This window comes from Podarcis raffonei, chromosome 2 (genome assembly GCF_027172205.1).
Source record: "Podarcis raffonei isolate rPodRaf1 chromosome 2, rPodRaf1.pri, whole genome shotgun sequence".
NCBI classification, from domain to species: Eukaryota; Metazoa; Chordata; class Lepidosauria; order Squamata; family Lacertidae; genus Podarcis; species Podarcis raffonei.
Window position 1 is genome coordinate 36,450,663 of NC_070603.1, and position 20,319 is coordinate 36,470,981.

Here is a 20,319-nt window from a genome sequence, read left to right on the forward strand (position 1 = left end):
CAGCCTGCATTCGCTCCATAAGACTCACACACATTTCCCCTTACTTTTTAGGAGGGAAAAGTTTGTCTTATAGAGCGAAAAATATGGTACAAAGTATTTCATTTTATTTGTACATTTGTATCTCAGCATTCCACAAGGAGCTCAAAGAGGCATACATGATTATTCCCCAGTTTGTTCTCACAACAGCCCTGTGAGATAGGTAGCCCTTAGTCTTCATGACAGATTGGGGATTTGAACTCTGGTCTCACTGGTCTAGTTTGACACTAACCACCAGTCCACAAACACCAGCTCACTTGCTGAGAGCAAAGAGGGCAAAAAATGATCTCCTTTCTCCTAGCAACTTAATGATCTTTACCCATAAGGGAGAAAGGGCAGTTTCTGAAGGCTTGCAGCTAGTTAATGGCTGAGGCAGGTACACTCCAATCTTGGAGGCAGCAAACCTATTCCAAACCAAAGTCTGTTCATGAGATTAACTAATCTCTGGATAAAATATATCTGTGTTGTCCTGAAAAACAATTTTATGCAGTGTGGCTGAATACAGTATAATGAGATTTTGGAGCAGTCCATAGTTACTCAAGTTGGAGAGGTCACCTGAAAGCAAGGATTGTTGAGTAAATACATCAGAGATAGGGAGGGCCTCTGTAGTCAGATAGCTGGGTTTGAAGAAGTGGGAAACAGTTTTCAGACTGCGTATACACCATGGCTATCCCCCAAAGGATCATGGGAAATGTAGTTTGTTAAGGTTGCTGGGGACTGTAGCTCTGAAAGGGGGTAAACTACAATTCCCAGGGTTCTTTGGGAGAAACCATGTACTGTAAAGGTGCTCTGAGTTATGGTATGGATGTGACCAACGTCCTAGGTTGTCCGCACCAACAAGAATGAGGAGTCTGTGATATGTTAGCACCACCTACCTGTTACCAGGGTATCCTGTAGCCTAGGCACACAGTTGCACAGCCTTCCAGGTAAAGTGTTGGGACTGCGCCCACTCTCAGACCATAGATGTCATATGGCTGAACCCCAGAGTGATGTATTCACTACTCAGAACAAGATTCTTCTTGTGCTGATGATGCACGATTTGTGATTAGGGTGTCAGATTATGATTTGGGAAACCCAGGTTACAGTACAATCCCAATCCAGTAGCTGGCTCATAGAACAGGATATCTCACAGAGTTGGAAGTGACCCTGAGAACCATCTACAGTGGACGCTCGGGTTGCGAACGTGATCCGTGCGGGAAGCACGTTCGCAACCCACAGCGTCGCGTCTGCGCACACACAGGTTGCGATTTGGTGCTTCTGCGCATGCAAGCGCCGAAACCCAGAAGTAACCTATTCCGGTACTTCCAGGTTTGGCACAGTGTGCAACCTGAAATCGCGCAACCTGAAGCGTCTGTAACCCGAGGTATGACTGTAGTCCAAACCCCTGCAATGCAGGAATATGCAGCTGTCTCTTATGGGGCTTGAACGTGCAACCTTGGCGTTGTCGGCACCGCACTCTAACCAATTGGGCTATTGAGCTTCCCAGTCACCACATTGCCATCTTAGAGTGCGGTGAACTGTTTGGTCCCCTCCCCATGTGTTTCACAGTACTTTCCTCCCAGCTGTTCACACCAACTCGGCTTCATTACTGTCAGATTTATTTATGTTTGTATACACACCAGGGGACATTGATGGGGTGGATGCCTTTCCCCCCATGCAAAGTTGTCCGCACCTTGGCTGGTGAAAAATAAGGAAAGGTTTAATAATGGTAGTTGCTGTGAAGCTAGTTTGAAAAACAAGGCATCAAACGGTAGTGCTGCACAAATATAATAAGAATAATAAATAATAATAAATTTTTATTTATACCCCGCCCTTCCCGGTTCAAAAACCGGGCTCAGGACAGCTAACAACAAAGTTAAAACACTTACCTTAATTATAAAAGCAGCATAAAATACAGTATAAAAACATCAATAACAATAAAATTCAAAAATCAATTTAGGGGAAATAAGCATTAGATAATCCCCAGGGCTAGCTGGCTGAATTGGTCCTACTTGGGCCAGAGAGGAGGCCAGTGGAGAATTAGCTGGGGGTCTCAGAGCAGGTGATCTTCATAAAAAGGGAGGGGGAGGGAAGAGAAGGGAAATAAAAGATCAGGCTGAATTCAAATTAAAGGCCAGGCAGAATAGCTCTGTCTTACAGGCCCAAGGGAAGGAGGTTAAATCCTGAAGGGCCCTAGTCTCATGGGACAGAGCATTCCACCAGGTCAGAGCCATCACTGAAAAGGCCCCGGCCCTGGTGGAGGATAGTCTGACTTCCTTAGGGCCTGGGACCTCTAAACTATGGTTATTCATGGACCATAAGGTCCTCTGGGGGGATACCAGGAGAGGCGGTCCCATAGATATATAATTATAACAGTACAAAATACAACAACAAAAGTCCAATTCAGTAAAGCAAATCTGAAAATTCCTGCACTTCCAAAGACCCGACAGTTTTCACATATTTGCATATGTAAATCTTCCTGTTGCCATTCTCGCCACGATGGAAGGACACGTCATCTCTCACCATGTCATCTCTGAGGGATAAATAAGTCACATGTGGTAGGGCAGAGGGAGTGGCTGGATACTGGTGTGGGCACCGGGAGAAGGGCAGGGGCTGGAGACTGACTTGGAAGCAGGGATCTGGGGGAGCCTGTAAGGGCCACGAGATGAGAGTCAAGAGGCAGGAGAAGCTGCAGGATCGGAGAGTGGAGAACAGGTGCAGGGGGAGGGAGAGAGAGAGAAGTCAGGCTGGTTTAGAGTCAAGGACTCCCATACCTCCTCCTCTTGCCCCCACCTCTCCTGCTCCACTGTCTCCCAGGACCAGAAGAGGACTGAAGTGGGAGGAACAGAAGGTTACACGCAGGTGTAGTCTTTGCCTGCTTGTGCACAGCTCCAGTGGGGGAGATACATGAGCCAAAGTTGCATACCCTCCACCATTTCTCCAATTAAAATAGGGATATCCCATTCCATAACGATACCTTTACTATTTATACCCTACACATCTTACTGGGTTGCCCCAGCCACTCTAGGTGGCTTCCAATACGTATAAAAACAAAATAAAACATTAAACATTTAAAAAACCCCACCCCTATACCCGATTGCCTTCAGACGGCTTGGGGGTCTGATAACTCCATACGCTCCAACATTACTCCAATGAAAATTAGGATGCCCTAAGGAAAAGCGGGACATTCCGGGATCAAATCAGAAACCAGGATGGCTTCTCTAAATCATGGATGTCCCTGGAAAAGAGGAACATGTGGAAGGTCTGGGGCAGGACCTCCCTGTCGCTGAAACTGCCTCATTGGGTGCACACCTTGGAGTAGCTTGAGAAATGTAGGAGTGTACTTTTGACAATCCTATAGTTAATTCCTCGCTCTGGACATTCCTTGCCTGACAGCGCTGTGACAGCGAACTGTTTTTTCATACTTCAGCAAAGTCAAAATTCGGCTCCCACCTTCCGTTCTGCTTAACTCACTACATCAGTTGTGATGCCCTGTGGTGCCCCCTAGGCTTGACACCTGGTGCAGCAAATCTGGTCGCACTGCCTTATAGCCACCTCTGCATGTGGCCAGGGAACCCCAGTTCACATATATATGAAAACACGTGGCCTTGACTTCCACATCATTTCCCCTCCTGCCACGTCTAGAGAATAAGGAGCATGTAGTCAGGGACTTTATTGACAGGGCACTTTGCACAAAGGAAGCTAGGGAGAACACAAAGAAGGGTAGATGGATAAGACTTGTCTTCTCAGAACCTTCGCAGGTGCCCTTTCTCAGGTCTCTAGAGACATAAGCCATTAACCTCCTTAGCTTGGCAAATAAATCATAATGAACATACTGTAAGTGAGTGTTCTGTAATAGTATGAAGGGGGTCTGATGAAATGCTAGGACTCCCCAAGGCAGAAAGTTACCTGGGTGAGGTTATCATCAGGAGCACATTCTAACCAGGCCAAAACAAAACTGGAGGAGGGGGTTTAGCAGGTCAGTGAGGGGTGTGGTTTGGGGAGGAAGTGTCATGAGGGCCATATAGGGAGTCTTAGGGGGCCAGATTTGACCCCCTGAGGCTCCTTCACCTCTGTGCAAGTCACTCTGATGGGGTTCTGCACTGTTCTTTCAGTTGTGTGTGAGACACTCTCTCCATTTCCTAGAGTTCAGTGTAATTAGAGTGAAATCAGTTGGGAAACAGAAACTGGAGCAGGAATTCATGCTGTCTGTGTTTTCCCATGGAGTTATGCTTCCACCTACAGCTCCTCCCTGGACAATAGGGGCACTTGGAGGGTCTGTTAACCCCATAGTTTCTAAGTGATGTGTAGTGAAGTTAAGAAAGAGGTACAGTCCCTTCAGAGCCAGGATCCGAGTCTGATACATGATGAAGGGAAATGTTAATGGGCTAGAATCACAGGAAATAACTACAGTAATAACCTATCGTGGATCTTATTTCTTTCTAATCTGCCTCTAGTTCTGTTGCCTCATCCCTTCAACACTTGCAATTATTGTTGCTGTCAAAAGCTGCCAAAAGGGAACTTTGCCTTCTGGGAGTGGCAGCCATGTTTGTATTTCCTCAAGGTAGAACTTTGAACCTCCGTTTCCCATTGCATTACTCTTTCCCACTGAGCTAACATCCAATTCATAGTTCTATTTCCTGCAAGCATGCTCTTACATATTCCATTCTTCTCCCTTGCAAAATGCTCGTTCCCTTCCTACTGATGATAGCAACACAAATTGGTTGTGGTTGTTGCTAGCGTTTTATTTTTGTAATCACTGGTGCTCCAGTGGGACTCAAACCCTTCTCCTGGGAATCCTGCATGCTTGCCACCCAGCTGTCAGTCCACAGCAAGCCAATGAAAAGAGGAGTCATTACCGTAGGTAGCATGACAAGCTGTCGCATTCCTCCAGACACTCTGTGTTAATTGGCGCTTCCCATATATGACCAACACGAGAGAGTGTTGTCAACGAGTGACACTGCGATTAGTGGGCGGGATAAGAGTTTCCAGGAACTCTGCAGAAGTGTCTGTCAACGTTGCTCTAATAGCTTTTGTTTCTACGGCTATTGCTGTATTGTTGTCTCTGCTGCTGGTTGGATATAGTATTGCAACTATGATGTGCTACTGCAGAGTTAGCCAAAGTGGTGCCCTACAAATTCAGCTGGGCTGCAACACCCATCATCCCCAGTTATGGGGCTATTGGATCAGGCTGTTAAATGAGACTTGGTGGGACTTCCTTCTGAATAAGTATGCCTAAGATCAGGCTGCAGAGTATTGTACATGAGCACTTTCAAAGGACCAGCCACCCCAGAATGCCTTGATTTCAGAGATTAACACCATTTGTGGCAACTGGATCCTTGCAGCTAAAATGCTTCAGTAAAGAGGGGCATTTTGACACATGAGCCTTAAATCAACTCTGGCACAAATCTGTCCGTATTTATTGGCTATAATGTACATCTGATTTCTCTTCCCCATTCCCTTTAATTAAGTCATTCGTGATTTGGAGGCAGGAATAACATTAGCCCAGAGTGTGGTGAATGATACTGAGCTATTCAGGATGGTGGAAACAAAGACAAATTGTGAAGAGCTCCTATAACTGAGTGATCATGGGAACAAAAGCAGTAGATGATTTTCAGTCTAAGCCAGTGCAAAGTGATCCACTGTTGGGGGGCGGGAGGGGGGAGGCGACATACACACAAAAGCATTTTGCATTACAGTGATGGGGCCTGAACCAGCAAAGAGATCTTGTGGTTGCGTGGAAAGTTCCCTGTCAATATTCCAGTGTGCTGCAGCGATGAAAATGCAAACTCAATAGCACCTGGCTGGCTATAGCTGATCAGTTTGATGGAGACAGAGCAAGTCTTATGTTTCTATCCCATATTGACAATGTTGGGGAAAGAGAGGTTCACAATGTATTGAAGGCTGCAGTCCTATACACAGCTTACCTAGGAGTGAACTCAGTGGGGTTGCTCTGTAAGATGCACATATAACATCCTCAGATGGTTCAGAAACCCACCATGAACCCACCAATGTCAGAATTGTGATTCTCCAAGAGCTCTTAGCCCACAGCAAGCTGCAGTTTCAGTCAAGCCACACAGATTTCCAGATGCACCTACCATGTACAGTAGTACCTCGGGTTACAGAAGCTTCAGGTTACAGATGCTTCAGGTTACAGACCCCGCTAACCCAGAAATAGTACCTCGGGTTAAGAACTTTGCTTCAGGATGAGAACAGAAATTGTGCAGCGGCAGCGCGACGGCAGTGGGAGGCGCCATTAGCTAAAGTGGTACCTCAGGTTAAGAACAGTTTCAGGTTAAGAATGGACCTCCAGAACGAATTAAGTTCTTAACCCGAGGTACCACTGTACTGAGGTGATAGCCTGCATGTCAGTACTCCCTGGGGATTGCATTTTGGAATACCAGTGTGAGAATAGCCTTTTGCAGGACTTCATAGAGAGGGGGAGGTGTCTGCGAATAAACCCAAGCAGGTTTACGTTTGACAACATGCCCACAACAGTTTCAGCAGCACAGATGGCCCAGGACAAATGGAGGCAATATGCCTAAAGGACCGCTCCCTTGGTGGTAACAAAAAATATGGCAATCATACAATAGTTGCCAGCGTGTTGTCTTCTAATGGCAACTCCAAATCTGCTGTCTCTACTGCATCGCGTAGGAATGGCTCTGCTCAGCAGTCAGCACTCGGCAGAAGAGCTAAAGGCATTGTTAGGCAAACTAAGGCCTGGGGGCTGGATGTGGCCCAATTGCCTTCTAAATCCGGCCCACGGACGGTCCAGGAATCAGTGTGTTTTTACATGAGTAGAATGTGTCCTTTTATTTAAAATGCATCTCTGGGTTATTTGTGGGGCATAGGAATTCGTTCATACTTTTTTTCCAAAATATAGCCCGGCCCCCCACAAGGTCTGAGGGACAGTGGACTGGCCCCCGGCTGTAAACGTTTGCTGACCCCTGGCTAAAGGTAACCAGGGATTGACCTGTGTTTCCCTTTAGCCCAGGGGGGTCCGGAAGCCCCAAGAGAATTTTCACCCCTTCATTCAAGGCCCTAGAGAAGTTGATTCATAAAAAGAAGGCAGACAGGGGGAAAAACTGCATTACAGATTTCTTCAAAACCATGTGTTTTTCCCAAGGGGAAGTTGTCACCAGCATTTTGCTCTGGCATGAATTAGTAAAAGCAGGGCTAGCATAAAATTACAAGAAGTAACATTTCCAATTTTTGCTCCGGAAGTTCTAAACTGTGTTTCCCACAGTGGTTATGCATCTTTTCTATATATTTTTCTATTGTGTGATAACTTTAGTTTTCAGGATGACCAGCCTTTTCAAAGGAAATGAATCACTGCTGTGCTTTCTTGTTTTTCCAGCTGAGCATGCTGGTTACAGTGAAGCTCGTCAATGAACTTGGCTTTTACAAACTACACTTTTTTTCTTCTTCTTCCTTCTTCTTTTTCTTCTTCTTTTTTACAACAGTGGAAAAAAGAACGGGAGGGGGAGCAGAGCAGCCAATCAACAAAAGGAGTAGAATTTCCAGTTGAGTTCAAACAAGAGCATAGTTTTACCCTCCCCCTTACGATAAAAACCCTAACCAATAGCAGCATCTCTCTCAGCCAAAACATAGCACCCAACCAATAAGCAAGGAGCCCAGTGGCTCCTTTCCTCCAATCAAATGCAAGCAATGGGGTTGAAGGGGGCGGGACATAGAAAGAGAAACATCCAGCGCCTGGAAGATTCGCACCGAACGTTCATACACGCAGAGAACACTGCAGCGGCCAATCAGCGGCCTCGGGAAGCGTGGAATAGAACGTTGAGACACCGCCGGCTTCCCCCGCTGCCCACCCCGATTTTCTCCACATGCTCCTCCCCTGGATGCTGTTGTTTGTGGTGTTTTAGCTGCCGAGGAGCTACGAGAGGGGCGGGAGGGGGATATCAACATACCCTTGTTCGTGCCGATTGAAGCAGGAGGGGGAGGCCGAGGGGGCGATTCATCGGCTCTGAAGCTTCGGATACACAGAAGCGGCTTGGGAGTTTTGGGGAGGAAGAGGAGAAGAAGGGATCCTTTGTGGATTTTCCCCTAACCCGGAACACTCACGCATACCGCCGGCGCCGTGTTTGGCTCTCCTCCTCCTCCCTCCCTCCCTTGTTGTGGTTTCGTTTCTCTCGCCATGTCGGTGAATATGGAGGAGCTTCGGCATCAGGTCATGATCAACCAGTTCGTGCTGGCTGCGGGCTGTGCGGCGGATCAAGCAAAGCAGCTGCTGCAGGCGGCACACTGGCAGTTCGAGGTGCGTTGAGACCCCTTCTTTTTTACCCACGCGGCACCCCTCCCCCCCACCCGCAATGCCGACGAGCGAAAGGTGGTGGGAATTAATGCGAACCCCCCCACCTCCAATTCTTAGTAGGGCGGTGGGTGGCGGAAACAGTTGCCTGTGGTGGTGGATTTGCTTTCGGCAATAGCCCCCCCTCCCCCGCACCACACAGACGTACAAAAAGATCCTTGCACCCTTTTGTGTAACGCTGGAGTGGGGGGGGGCGGCGGATTTCTGCTGGCAACAGATAAATAAACAACCCATCAAAGGCATTTAAAGAACGACTGCCTCCTCCCGGAGTAGTAAGTGCCTTCCGGGGCTGGGAATGCGCTGGGCCTTTTTGCGTGTTGACTAATCTCTTGTTGCAGCTGGTAGTGGGGGAGAAAAAAAGGGGGGGTTGGAGCACATTTATATTACTGTAATTGTTAGGCCGGGAGAGAACGGCTGCTGCATGGTCGGAACAATCGTTGGAATAACTATTTCCAAAACCCAGGAAGCTTCGAGTTGAAGGGAAACTCAGAATCGCTCTAAGAATTGAAACCTCCAGTAGGCCATGCGGTAGTTAGGAGGAGGGGGGAAGAGAGAAAGACGACCGGTTTGTTTCTGCTTATCTAGCCCCCATCCCCCTAATAGTAATTTATTTCTTGACTAGGCCACCAGGCCCTTGCGGAAAAGAAGTGTCAAGGAGACGACGGCATTTTTTCCCCTTCGACCGGGGAAGGGGGTGTGGGATCAGTTTCGAAGCTTGGCCTGTGTTTAGTAATCTCTCGCACCCTAACACACACACACAAGCGGTTTGCATGGTGAAACATAGCAACATCGTTGTTTTAAAGAGGAACGTGGTCAGATTCTGCCCAGCCTAGCCGAACTGCTTTAAAGGCGTGCTCTTTGTTTTGGTTAATAAGGCTGGAGAGCAGGAAAAGATTGGTTTGAGCCAGCATCTTGACCACAGATGCAAAAAGGCTCTTTGTTCACTTTCACTAGATATAGTGTTTATACTATACTATATTATAAATTATATTATAAATTTCGTCCCCTCTGCCCCCTTACGCCAATACTTCTTCCTGCCCCTCTTGTTGTTCTAAATCTAAACAAACACTTGTATTTCTTACTTGATTGTCAACATTTTTTAAAAAAAGAGGAAACCATCCCCAATTGCAATTGGGGTGTGTGTGTATGTCCCCTTACATTCCTCAGTCTCTTCTTCTATGTTCCTGCCTTTTGGGGGGGTGAACACCTCTTGTCTTGTGGAAACTGAAGGCAGGGGAAGCTATGTTTGTTTTGGGTTTTCTTCTGTCTCTTTTGTTGTTGTGGTTCCTGTTCTCCCCTCCCAAAAGGGAGAGGGAAGACAAATTAACATTTCAATGGTGTCCCAAGCCAATGCTGAAGAATGCAAGGGCCCAAACCGGGCCTGTGTTTGTCAACTTAGATTATTTGCTGACACTTGAAGTATTTGAGGAGGGGGGAAAGAAGCATGTCAGGAGGTCTTCTCCTTTTCTTTTTATTGCTGCAAAAAATCTTGCTACTAATCCCTGCCCTCCAACTTCACTTATTTTGTTCAGGCTGTAGCCCCTTGTTCTAATTGTAGGCTTGTGTTGTTTTTTTTTAAACATAGACTGCTTTGAGTGCTTTTTTTCAAGAAACCAACATTCCTAACACCCACCACCACCATCAAATGGTAAGTAGTTCAAACTTCTCAGGTTCACGCTGTTCTTCACAGTATCTTTGTTTCTTGTGGGCTGAAGTGAAATTTTGCAATTGGAGTATGTGTTTGTGTGTGAGTGCGTGCCATTTTTTTTTTTTAAAGAGAAACACTTTGCATATTCCTTGCTTCTGTGGACTAATAAAACTGCCTTGCTTCTGTGGACTAATAAAACTGCCTTAGTCCTTTCCCCATAAGCTTAGAAAGCACCTTCTAAACGACAAATCAAAGACCACCCCCCTCCTTAACAGCAGTTGACTTGTCAAACCATGTAAATATGAGGAGGAGGAACTCTTTTGCCTTGTATGTGCAACGTCTGCATAATTTTACACAACCTTTGATACTGGGAGGGGAACACGAGCCTGCAGCCAGCAGTGGTTGTGCATTCAAAGCTGTCAGCTCTTCAGACAGCCATATTGCTCTGCAACAAGAGAAACACACAGACTGCAAATGTAAACAAGAGCCAAAATGTCTGCCAGGAAACATGGACTTCTGTTTCTCTCTTCTCCTCCCTCCGCCCCCAACCTTTGTGCTCACATAAATCTATCTTACTTATGTTTATGCTCCTGAATAACTGGAAAACCTTCAGGGTTGGAGAGAAGGAGCAAATTCAGACAAAGTTTGGGTTTTCATTCCCCCTGCCTCTGCACGTTTCGTCTAAACTTGAGCAAAACTTTACATGACCTTGACTGAGGGCAAGTTTCTTTGGCAAGCAAAGGAAGTGTTTTTTTAAAAAAGAAAACTAAACCAGTGCTGTGTGCTAGGATAATAAAAGATAGAGACTTAAGCTGCAGCCCCCCCCCCCCGTACTTGGCCATTGTTAAAACCGATGTCTAGCCTTAGAAGTGGGGGGGGAAAGACTGAGGAAGAAATATCTCATGGAATTTTAATGCTGTTTGCTTGCTACTTGGGCAGTGTAGATTTTATTATCCTGAGAACCTACTAGTTTTCCATTTGAATTTAGGGAACATTTTCAAAGCGTTTTGTTTTTGCTATTGCATGCCCATATCTGTAAAGCTTTAGCTGCAATAGGAATGTTTAGCTATGTAAGAGCAATCCTGTTTATTCAAATAGCCACAAATTTAGTTATGTAGTGTTCTACCTTAAGATATGGTCATTATATTCTTAGTTATGTTCCTCAGGCTGGCCTTAAAATAGATTAAAGTGAATCATATGATAAAGTTAGGAGAATGTAAAAACAACAAAAAGAGACAAATTAATAGGAAACATCCAGCAGGGAACATTAGAAGGGTCTGTATCATAAAATTTCCTGAAATGGATATTTGTGTGCATGTCTTACTCCTTTTAAGGCATTTTTGTACTGCTTTTCAGGAGAACCTAACAAAGTGATTTATGGAAAATAATGACAACATTCCTTTAAAAAAAAGTAAATTGGGATATTTACAATCTCAGTTAAAGACTCTTGTGCATTTTCAAGTTCTACAGGGTTGGACATAGCTGGAGAGGATGTTCAGCAACTTTGGGGCCACTGCCAAATAAGCCCTGTACTTAAACATTAAGTTTTCATGTAGAACAGATTCTGAGCCTGTCACCCCTGGCTAATCTTGGGAAGAGAAGACTTTTAAACCATGATTCATTCTGGGCATAGAATTAAGGTTGTTTTATGTACCTTTCCAATGTGAGTGTAAGAGTTGGGGAAATGTGCACACTTTCACTTGTGAAACCCATGAAAATGTATGTTTTGTCACAATTGCACATACCAAAATACGAAAGTTTTGAACATGACTGCATATGTATGCAACTGCACACATTTACTCCTTTTATTGATATTGGAAAGGAATATCACATGCATGCACAATGGCCCCCACCAGCTTGTTGAGTTAAGAAAACTAATAATTGGACATTGAAAGTTTTATGGGGTAGTTTTTTTACTCCAAGCTGATGAGTCTTGGGATGGTAAAATGTCCTAGAATAAAAGCCATGATGTGTGTGTTATCAGAGGAAGGGCACCTAACTGCTTTTTTTGGGAGTGGGGTTGATTTTTCTTTTTTAAAAAATGGATAGTATTTTTTATTTTACCACAATAGATTAACATTGGCCGGGGTGGGGGAAACATATCCCAGTGTCAAAAATCAGTACAGTGGTACCTCGGGTTACATACGCTTCAGGTTTCAGACGCTACAGGTTACAGACTCCGCTAACCCAGAAATAGTACCTCGGGTTAAGAACTTTGCTTCAGGATGAGAACAGAAATATTCGGCGCGGCAGCAGCGGGAGGCCCCATTAGCTAAAGTGGTGCTTCAAGTTAAGAACAGTTTCAGGTTAAGAACGGACCTCCAGAACAAATCAAGTTCTTAACCCAAGGTACCACTGTACAGTCATACCTTGGGTTGCGAACGTGATCTGTACAGGAGGTATGTTCACAACCCACACCATTCGCAGCCTGAAGTGCTGCATCTGCGCACACGAGTGAAACGATTTGGCACTTCTGTGCATGCGCGTGACGTCATTTTGCACTTATGCGCAAGCGACGAAACCCGGAAGTAACCCATTCCGGTACTTCTGGGTTCAGCACAGTCCGCAACCCAAAAACGAGCAACCCGCAGTGTTCGTAACCCAAGGTATGACTGTAGATTTTGGGGCTATTTTTTTTGTCCTAGGTGTATTTTGTGTACAAAACAAAATTGTAAATGGTAAGTGACTGAAATTTGAGGACACAGTTTGCTATTCTCCAGATGACAAAAAATAAATAAAATAAGAAATAAGAAAACTCTGTTGGTCTACTTCTGTATATATTCTGCAATGAGCAGTGTGACCCAGTTTTCTTGGAGATAGGTTAACTTTAGCAAATGTTCCTTTCCATTTGTCTTTTTTGTGTAATGGGCATGACCTGGTTTACAATGCACTTCAGAAGCATAGGAAGCTGTCTTGCAGCAGATTGGATTATTTGTTCATCTACCCCCACATATAGTCTCCTCTGACTTTAGTATTATCAGGCAGAGAAGAGTCTGTCACCTCATCTGCTCCATGATTCTTCAGGTAGTGAAGCTGAGGTTTGCATGCAAATAATGTTTTCGGGAATAAACAAAGCTTTGGGGGTGTAAAGCCCTTTCACAGTTTAACAGAAGTATTAATGATAATCAGGAAATGTCTGTATTAGTTTAGCAAAGGAAAGCTGAGTTCTCAAAGATGGATAATTATGGTGCTTTTAGAAGATAATTTCCGTTTGTCATGCCAACGTTATAACTTTGGGGTTAAATATCTCCCTTGTTTTGATTCCTGGAATAATTCAAGATTTTATTAAAATATTGAATCAGCATTTTCTCTTTGAAATGCAATTTAACAGCTCCCTGCTCTAAAGTATCTTTAGTCTGTTTAAAGGATCTTTTCTCTCCCTCCCTCTCCATATGGCTTCACAATGTCCTCGTCTCTCTGGTTTTGTTTATCATTGCTCTGGTTTTGCCTTATCACTAGTATTTTATGAATGCCTTATCAAAGTTCATGTGTTAGGTTCTTTCTTCCCCTTCAGCAGAGTCCTCCCTCTTTTTGTCAGGGGTTTGCTGTGCAATACAGTATAGACAAGTAAATTCAAGATGTTGGGAAATAAACTGTGGTATAAGAGGAATGGCCTGTATGAGGTGGCAAGAACTGGAATCCTGATTCATATTCCACTGCCAGGTTTGTTGGAACACGTTCCCTGTGGCCAGTGAGCTAATTTAAGCTTGCTCTTTTAATCCTGAATGTGAAAGTAGATCTCTTGTGTTTAGAGGTTTGCTTGAAAACTTGCATGCAGTGTCCTTGAGTCGCTTCACATGTGACTTACAAGGAATTCAAGCCCATCCCAAGTGGTGAGGCCTACTAAGTTCTCTGAGACCTTGTTGACTTTCCTGTCTCCTGGTAACATTAAACCTCTAAATCATAAATCAGCTAACCCTAGATATTCTGCACTTGGGGCTGCGGAATGGGGTCCTATGTTCAGTGTTAAAATGTGTACAAAAAGTTTGCCGAGTTCTCCAGGAAAAGGGGAAATAAAACAGGCCTCATGACCCTTCGGTTAAGCAAGTATGGGGGACTTTTGGCCCTCCAGATGCAGTGTTAGAAATTAGCCAGGCATGTTTTCCTACTGGTGTGGGTCCAATTGTGACTACGTGGAGATTTCTGGGCGCCAAGTTGGCGCCCACAGTTTAGAAACCTCTGCCTTAGTCCACAGTTATTTCCACTTCCACTGAGTGTGGTTCTCCTTCTTGCATGTTGGGACAAGTGAATTGTTGTAAGAGCAAGCTACAGTCAAGCAATGTAGTTGAGATCACAGTCCAACCTCCTGGCAAATAGACATTCTGTTGTGGCTACTGTAACCCAGATTTAAGGTGCCATTTGGCACCTAGCTTATATATTTGTGCTAACACTGTCCAAATGTAGATTCAGGTAGGTAGCCCTGTTGGTCTGACGCAGTCGATTTTTTTTTTTAAAATCGACCAGTAGCACATTAGAGACCAACTAAATTTGTTTTGGGTACAAGCTTTTGTTTGTATCTGAAGAAGTGTGCATGCACATGACAGCTTATACCTAAAACAAACTTAGTTGGTAAGGTGCTACTGGACAATTTTTTTTATTTATTTGTCCAGATGTTGTTGAACTACAGCTGTCATCAGCCTAGGTAAGCATCGCCAGGCATGATGGGAGATGTAGTTCTGCAACATTTGGAGGGTCAAAGATCTCTCACACCTGAATTAGAGTCACTGGAGATGCCATCTTGATCCTTTATTGGGTCCAGTAGTAGCAGCCTTTTTATTATACAGTGGTACCTCGGGTTACATATACTTCAGGTTACATACGCTTCAGGTTATAGACTCCGCTAACCCAGAAATAGTACCTCGGGTTAAGAACTTTGCTTCTGGATGAGAACAGAAATCGTGCTCCAGTGGCGCGGCAGCAGCAGGAGGCCCCATTAGCTAAAGTGGTGCTTCAGGTTAATACCGGACCTCCAGAATGAATTAAGTTCTTAACCTGAGGTACCACTGTATAGCTAGGATGTTTCACATGGGCACAGCCCACACTTCCCCCATGCATCTGCCCCAATATATGGCTTGAAAAAGTCCAGCTTTGCTGGAAGGCATTATGTGTCTGCCGCCAGAAATCTGGCTCCTGATTACCTTAATCTGCATGATGTCATCTTATTGTGAGGTTTCGAACCATGGCGGGTGAGTAGGTATGATACATATAGGAAACGACAAACCCTGGTATGTGTGTTGCGTGCAAGAGTTCCCGTGTTTCAAGTCCTGCCATCTCCAAATACATCTGAGAGAGGCGGCAGTCTGAAATCCTGGAGAACCATTGCCAGCTAGCACATAGACAATACTGAATTAGACGGGACTCCAGGGTCTGACTTGGGGAGAAGGCAGCTACCTGTGATTGGCAGCTGGGGTTTGCAGCGCATCGAATGGAGCCAGGCAGCATTGAGGGTTTGTCATTTGGGTGTGTGAGACATTGCTAAGGGTAAGTAAGGGAAAGGTGATGATGCCCTTTTTGCATCATGGAGCTAGACAACATTCCAGGGATCACCAGGAGTCTCGGCTAATCATGTCCATACCCGGAGCCAAGCTGGAATCTTGACGGAGCCCTTTCATCTTGTGCAGTCCCTTCTGCAGCTCAGCTAGCGGTCTGAAAGAAGCAAGTAGGATTTCAGATTTGATTCAAGGTGTTTGAAATGCTTAGCACACAGCGGGGGAGCCTAGTTCAGTGCCTGACTGCTACAGGGAGCTTAGCCTGTTTAATCTGTTTTATATCCAGTTCTTGGTGCTGTGTGCCCTTCTGCACATATTGCCAGCAAATCCATTTCTGCCCTCCTTTCTTTGATCCTTATATTTGTATGTTGTGTGTGTGTGTTTAAAGCAAGTCACCAGCGCTCGCTGACAGGTAGACGCCACTTTGAAAAGCAGCACCAAACCAAAACAATAGAAGTAAACAGATTCAGCAGTCTGAGGAAAACCTCCTTCCTGCTCTCCTTGCCTGGCATTCTGAAATTCCTTATTTCTCTCATTAGCATGCAGACTGCAGATTTGCCGGGGCTCCATTTATTCATAAAAACTGTTTCTGAGATGTAGATTTAAGCCAAGGCGTCGCTGTATCATAGCTGCGTTAAAGAGACACGAGCTGGGCCCATTTTTACATGGCCTGGAATGTTTCTCCCAACTGCCAAGCATTAAGGAGTTTACAGTTCCTGCATTCGCTAGGGGCAGTTTAATAGAGATTGCAAACAAAGGATATCCTGTCTCCTTTGGAAGGCTATCTTCAATTCCCCCCCTCCCCCAATCTCTCTATAACCGGTGACACATTAATCAGGAAACTAGTGCTCAAGTCATGATGTTCTGTGTGACTATTCCCTCCCAGAAACCCCTTTTGTAATCTACGTTTCCCAGAGGCATTTCAGGATCTTAAATGTTGGATTTTAGAGGGTGGTGTTTTGCTTTGCTTCCAGCCCCTCTCTCTGGTTGAAACACTAACATGTGGGGCATATAAAGCAATGTTTCTGCTTAAGCCCAGTGGAAAATCCCTGGCTCCCCAGAGAAAAAAAAAAATTCAGGGGTGGGAGGTGGAGTGGAGAGAAACTTTGTGTATTTTTATTTTGTTCTTGTGGCAGTTCAGTTAAGGGGCATCTAGTTCTGCTTAAAGAGTCTTAGGTTGCTGACATCACCTCCCTCCTCATTGTGTCTACAAGCCAATCCCTTGGTTTGCTTGACGCCAGCACTACCCTGCCACCGAAACAAAGATTGTCCCTATCCATGTCTTCCCAACTGCTGTACTGCCACCATGCTAGTCTGCTGTTTCACTTCCTCTCTCCTTAGAGCAGGGGTCCCCAAACTAAGGTCTGCGGGCTGGATAAGGCCTGAGGGACTCGTTTATCCGGCCTGCTGCCACCGCCCACTCTTACCAGTGCTGCACTGCACAGCTGCCCACTTCCAGGTCGGAGGAGCACTGGAAATAGCTTGTGCGCATGCGCACGCGTTATTTGCGCATTCACAAGTGTTATTTCCGGTGCGCATCCGGGTCGGAGGAGGCCCGTGCACATGTGCACAAGCGATTTCCGGTGCTCCTCCGACCCGGAAGTGCACCGGAAATAGCGTGTATGCACGCGTATGGGCATGCGCTCTCCGGCCCGCCACGCGATCGGCGCTGGAGACACCGGCCCAAGGTGCGTTAAGTTTGCTGACCTCTGCCTTAGAGAGCAGAGAACCTCAGGCCTCATGCAGCCTTCAAGGGCCTCTCTATCTGACCAGGAACTCTCCCTTAGCCACACCCGGTCCCTGAGGCCATAGATCCGTTCCTGGGAATACTTTCGCCTGTCTGGAATGTGTCTTTGATCTGTGATCATAATGCCTCTTGCTTGCTTGGAAGAAGGACAGAGGTGTGAATATGTAAAAAAAACCTCTCTGCCTTTTGTATTGCTAAAAGTGATATCCACTGCTCTGCCCACCACTGGAATCCAAGCCCACAAGGAAAGGAGAAAAAAAAAGGTTACCCACCCCTATTTTAGAAAGATTAGCAGAATGGGCAGGGACCCGCGTACTGGATTTTATCTTCTCAAAAATAAGGAATTGTGTGCTCCTTTATCTTAGTACTCTTGGGTGTTATCTGAAACCTTTCATAGCACCTGGGATAGGCTAATCCAATTAAGTCTGCTGTCTCTTCCCACATTCTCTCTTAAGACTGAGGCCAATGCAAACTTTTCTCCTCTGGCCACTGCTTTTGCTCAACGAAGAGCTTTGGGGAACTCAAAAGCTTGCTCACTGTTTTGTGCCCTTTGGGTTGGTCCTAATAAAGGCCTTTCCCTGCTGTGGTTGTTGGATTTATTTATTTTTAATAGGCCATCACAACTACTTTTTCTCTCTCTTTAGATGAGCAAAAAGTACATAGGTCCGGATCTCTTCCAACCCAGTTTACATTAGGCCGCCAAATTGAAGAAAGCTCAGGAAAAGCAGGGGTGGTATTTTGGGTGGAAGGATTGCAAGCTTGCGTTCTAGTACCAAACACAAATTCCTGTCCTGAACAGGAACTTGGCAGCAGGCTCTTCTTTTAATTCCAAATGCTTGCTTCCCATCCCATGGTTTTGTACTTGGAATCAACTGGTAAACCTTAGGGTTCTAGTGAAAAGGGGGAAAAAGTTCCTGCAATACACACACACACCTCTCTTTGCAGTTAGTGTCAGCACTTGGCTTCTAGAGTTCGATGGTTGCTTGCCTGGGCCAGTTACTGACTTAATGGTACTCAGGCCTCACATCTACTTCCGGGGGGGGGGGGTAATCTTTAAAACCCGCTGCCCTTCCATCCAAGTTGCATCCAGAACCAGCTCTGCTTAGCTTCAGCGATGTGACTACTGCCTGTTCTCTAGACCCAGGCGTTGGCCCTCCAGATGTGCTCCCATTAGCTGCAGATAGCATGGCCAGTGGTTAAGGAGCTAAGAGATGATGATGAAGAATAATTTTTATTAAAAATTTACTTGTGTGACCAAAAAGTACATACAGCGTCTCTACTTTCAATTCATAGAGTCAATTCATAGTCATTTTCACAGTTTGTTTACATTTGGTATGAGACAATGTTGTCATAGACATTATGCAGTTGGGGGGAAATGAGGGGAGGAAGATGGAGGGGTTAATGATCTTTCAGTCTTTGCACAGTATTTGTGCAAGGTTTTTGTGTTACAGATGTAAGAGCTGTAAGCCAACAGCATGTGGGGAAAGACCTTCTGACTCTGCCTTTAGGCTGTACAGATACCACATTTTAGATAGACAATAAATGAAGGGAAAAAACAGCACAGCTGTTCCCTTGATCCAACCAGTGTACCAGGTCATGTATGTGGGGGTTACAGAGGCAAAATTCCATGTGTACTTGCATGTGTTGGAGGCAGATAGCTGCCTTGGGGCGTGCTTTCATTGCCTTTGAACTGCTAGCAATTTGGAAACTCCCAAGAAAAGACATTGAATTAAATCTCCTAATTTTAGTTTAGGTACTTCATCTGAAGAGAAGGAAGTAATTGCTTGGTTGTGAGTATTTAAAGGTTTTTCCCATTGCAGTGAATGGTCTCTAGGGTGATGCTGCATAACTTAAAACTAACCATGTATAGACCTAGCCAGTCCTTTAGACTAGAGGAGAGCATTTAACATGGTGTGTGTGTGACTCAGTGACCCAGTATCAGTGTTACTGCCTGGATCTAGACGACTGTATCTAGGGTTAGTCATTCTCCGAATTGACCCATTGAAATTAGTGGGCATGACTAACTTGTTCCCATCAGAGGAACTTTGATCCTGGAAGAGCTCCAGTTGGAGAAAGGAGGGAAGGTAATTTTTAACCCATTTCACCCCCCCAACACCTGAAGCCTTCTTTGATCCCAAGAACCTACCCCAGAGTGTCAGACTTTCCAGAACAGTGTAGTGAAACAGAGTTGCAGGGGAAAGGAGGAATTATTTTAAGATGGCCTGAAAAGGCAAACTCTAGTCCGAAAACTACAATAAAATCTGCACCCCCCGCTTTCCTGCAGCGAAGGCCACGGCCTTTTGACCTTTTAGTGAATGCTCTTCAGGGCTCTCCCCATCCTGCACTCCTACCATTTTTCAGCTACAGTGGTACCTCGGATTAAGTACTTAATTCGTTCCAGAGGTCCGTTCTTAACCTGAAACTGTTCTTAACCTGAAGCACCACTTTAGCTAATGGGGCCTCCCACTGCCGTCTCACCGCCCGATTTCTGTTCTCATCCTGAAGCAAATTTCTTAACCTGAGGTACTATTTCTGAGTTAGAGGAGTCTGTAACCTGAAGCGTATGTAACCTGAGGTACCACTGTACTTGGAAATCAAGGGTAGCAGAAAGTGACCGAAGGCTGCATACACATGGCTTCCCCCAAGGAACCCTACGAACTGTAGCTTATCCTTCGCAGAGCTTCAGTTTCCAACAAACTACCATTTCCCAGGATTATTGGGCGGAAGCCATGTGGTTTCGTCGTATTTTAAATGTGTGCTGTATACACAGCCTAAGAGGACAGGGCCCTAACATGTAGATGAGGCAGTACCTGGAAGCAAACTTGACTTCTTCTTGGGCTGATCTTCAGTCTGTTTCTAGAATCTACAGGGACTGTCCCCCTGTTGTGTCACAAGCAAGCATGGTTACAAGTCATCTGCCCCACTTCTTTCTTCTCCCTTTTTTCACACTTGTCTACACTCCCTGGCACCCCCCTGCCCAGTGCACACTCCTTAGAGCACCACATGGATATAACACTTGCCTAGTCCACATGGGCAATTATTTGGAGAGGTACTTAGCTGTCATTGCAGAGATTCCCCCCCCCAATCCTCT

The 20,319-nt window shown here is 45.4% G+C and overlaps 1 protein-coding gene across 1 annotated transcript in view; it reads left to right on the plus strand.

The window, feature by feature from the left end:
• Positions 1-7,546: 7,546 nt before the first annotated feature.
• UBALD2 (UBA like domain containing 2) overlaps positions 7,547-20,319 on the plus strand; it is a 31,165-nt gene continuing 18,392 nt past the window's right edge. Inside the window, exons 1-2 of the mRNA XM_053375993.1 lie at positions 7,547-8,290; positions 9,930-9,992. Of these exons, the coding sequence (XP_053231968.1) occupies positions 8,171-8,290; positions 9,930-9,992 (183 nt within the window). The 5' untranslated portion in view covers positions 7,547-8,170. The remainder of the gene's footprint in view (positions 8,291-9,929; positions 9,993-20,319) is intronic.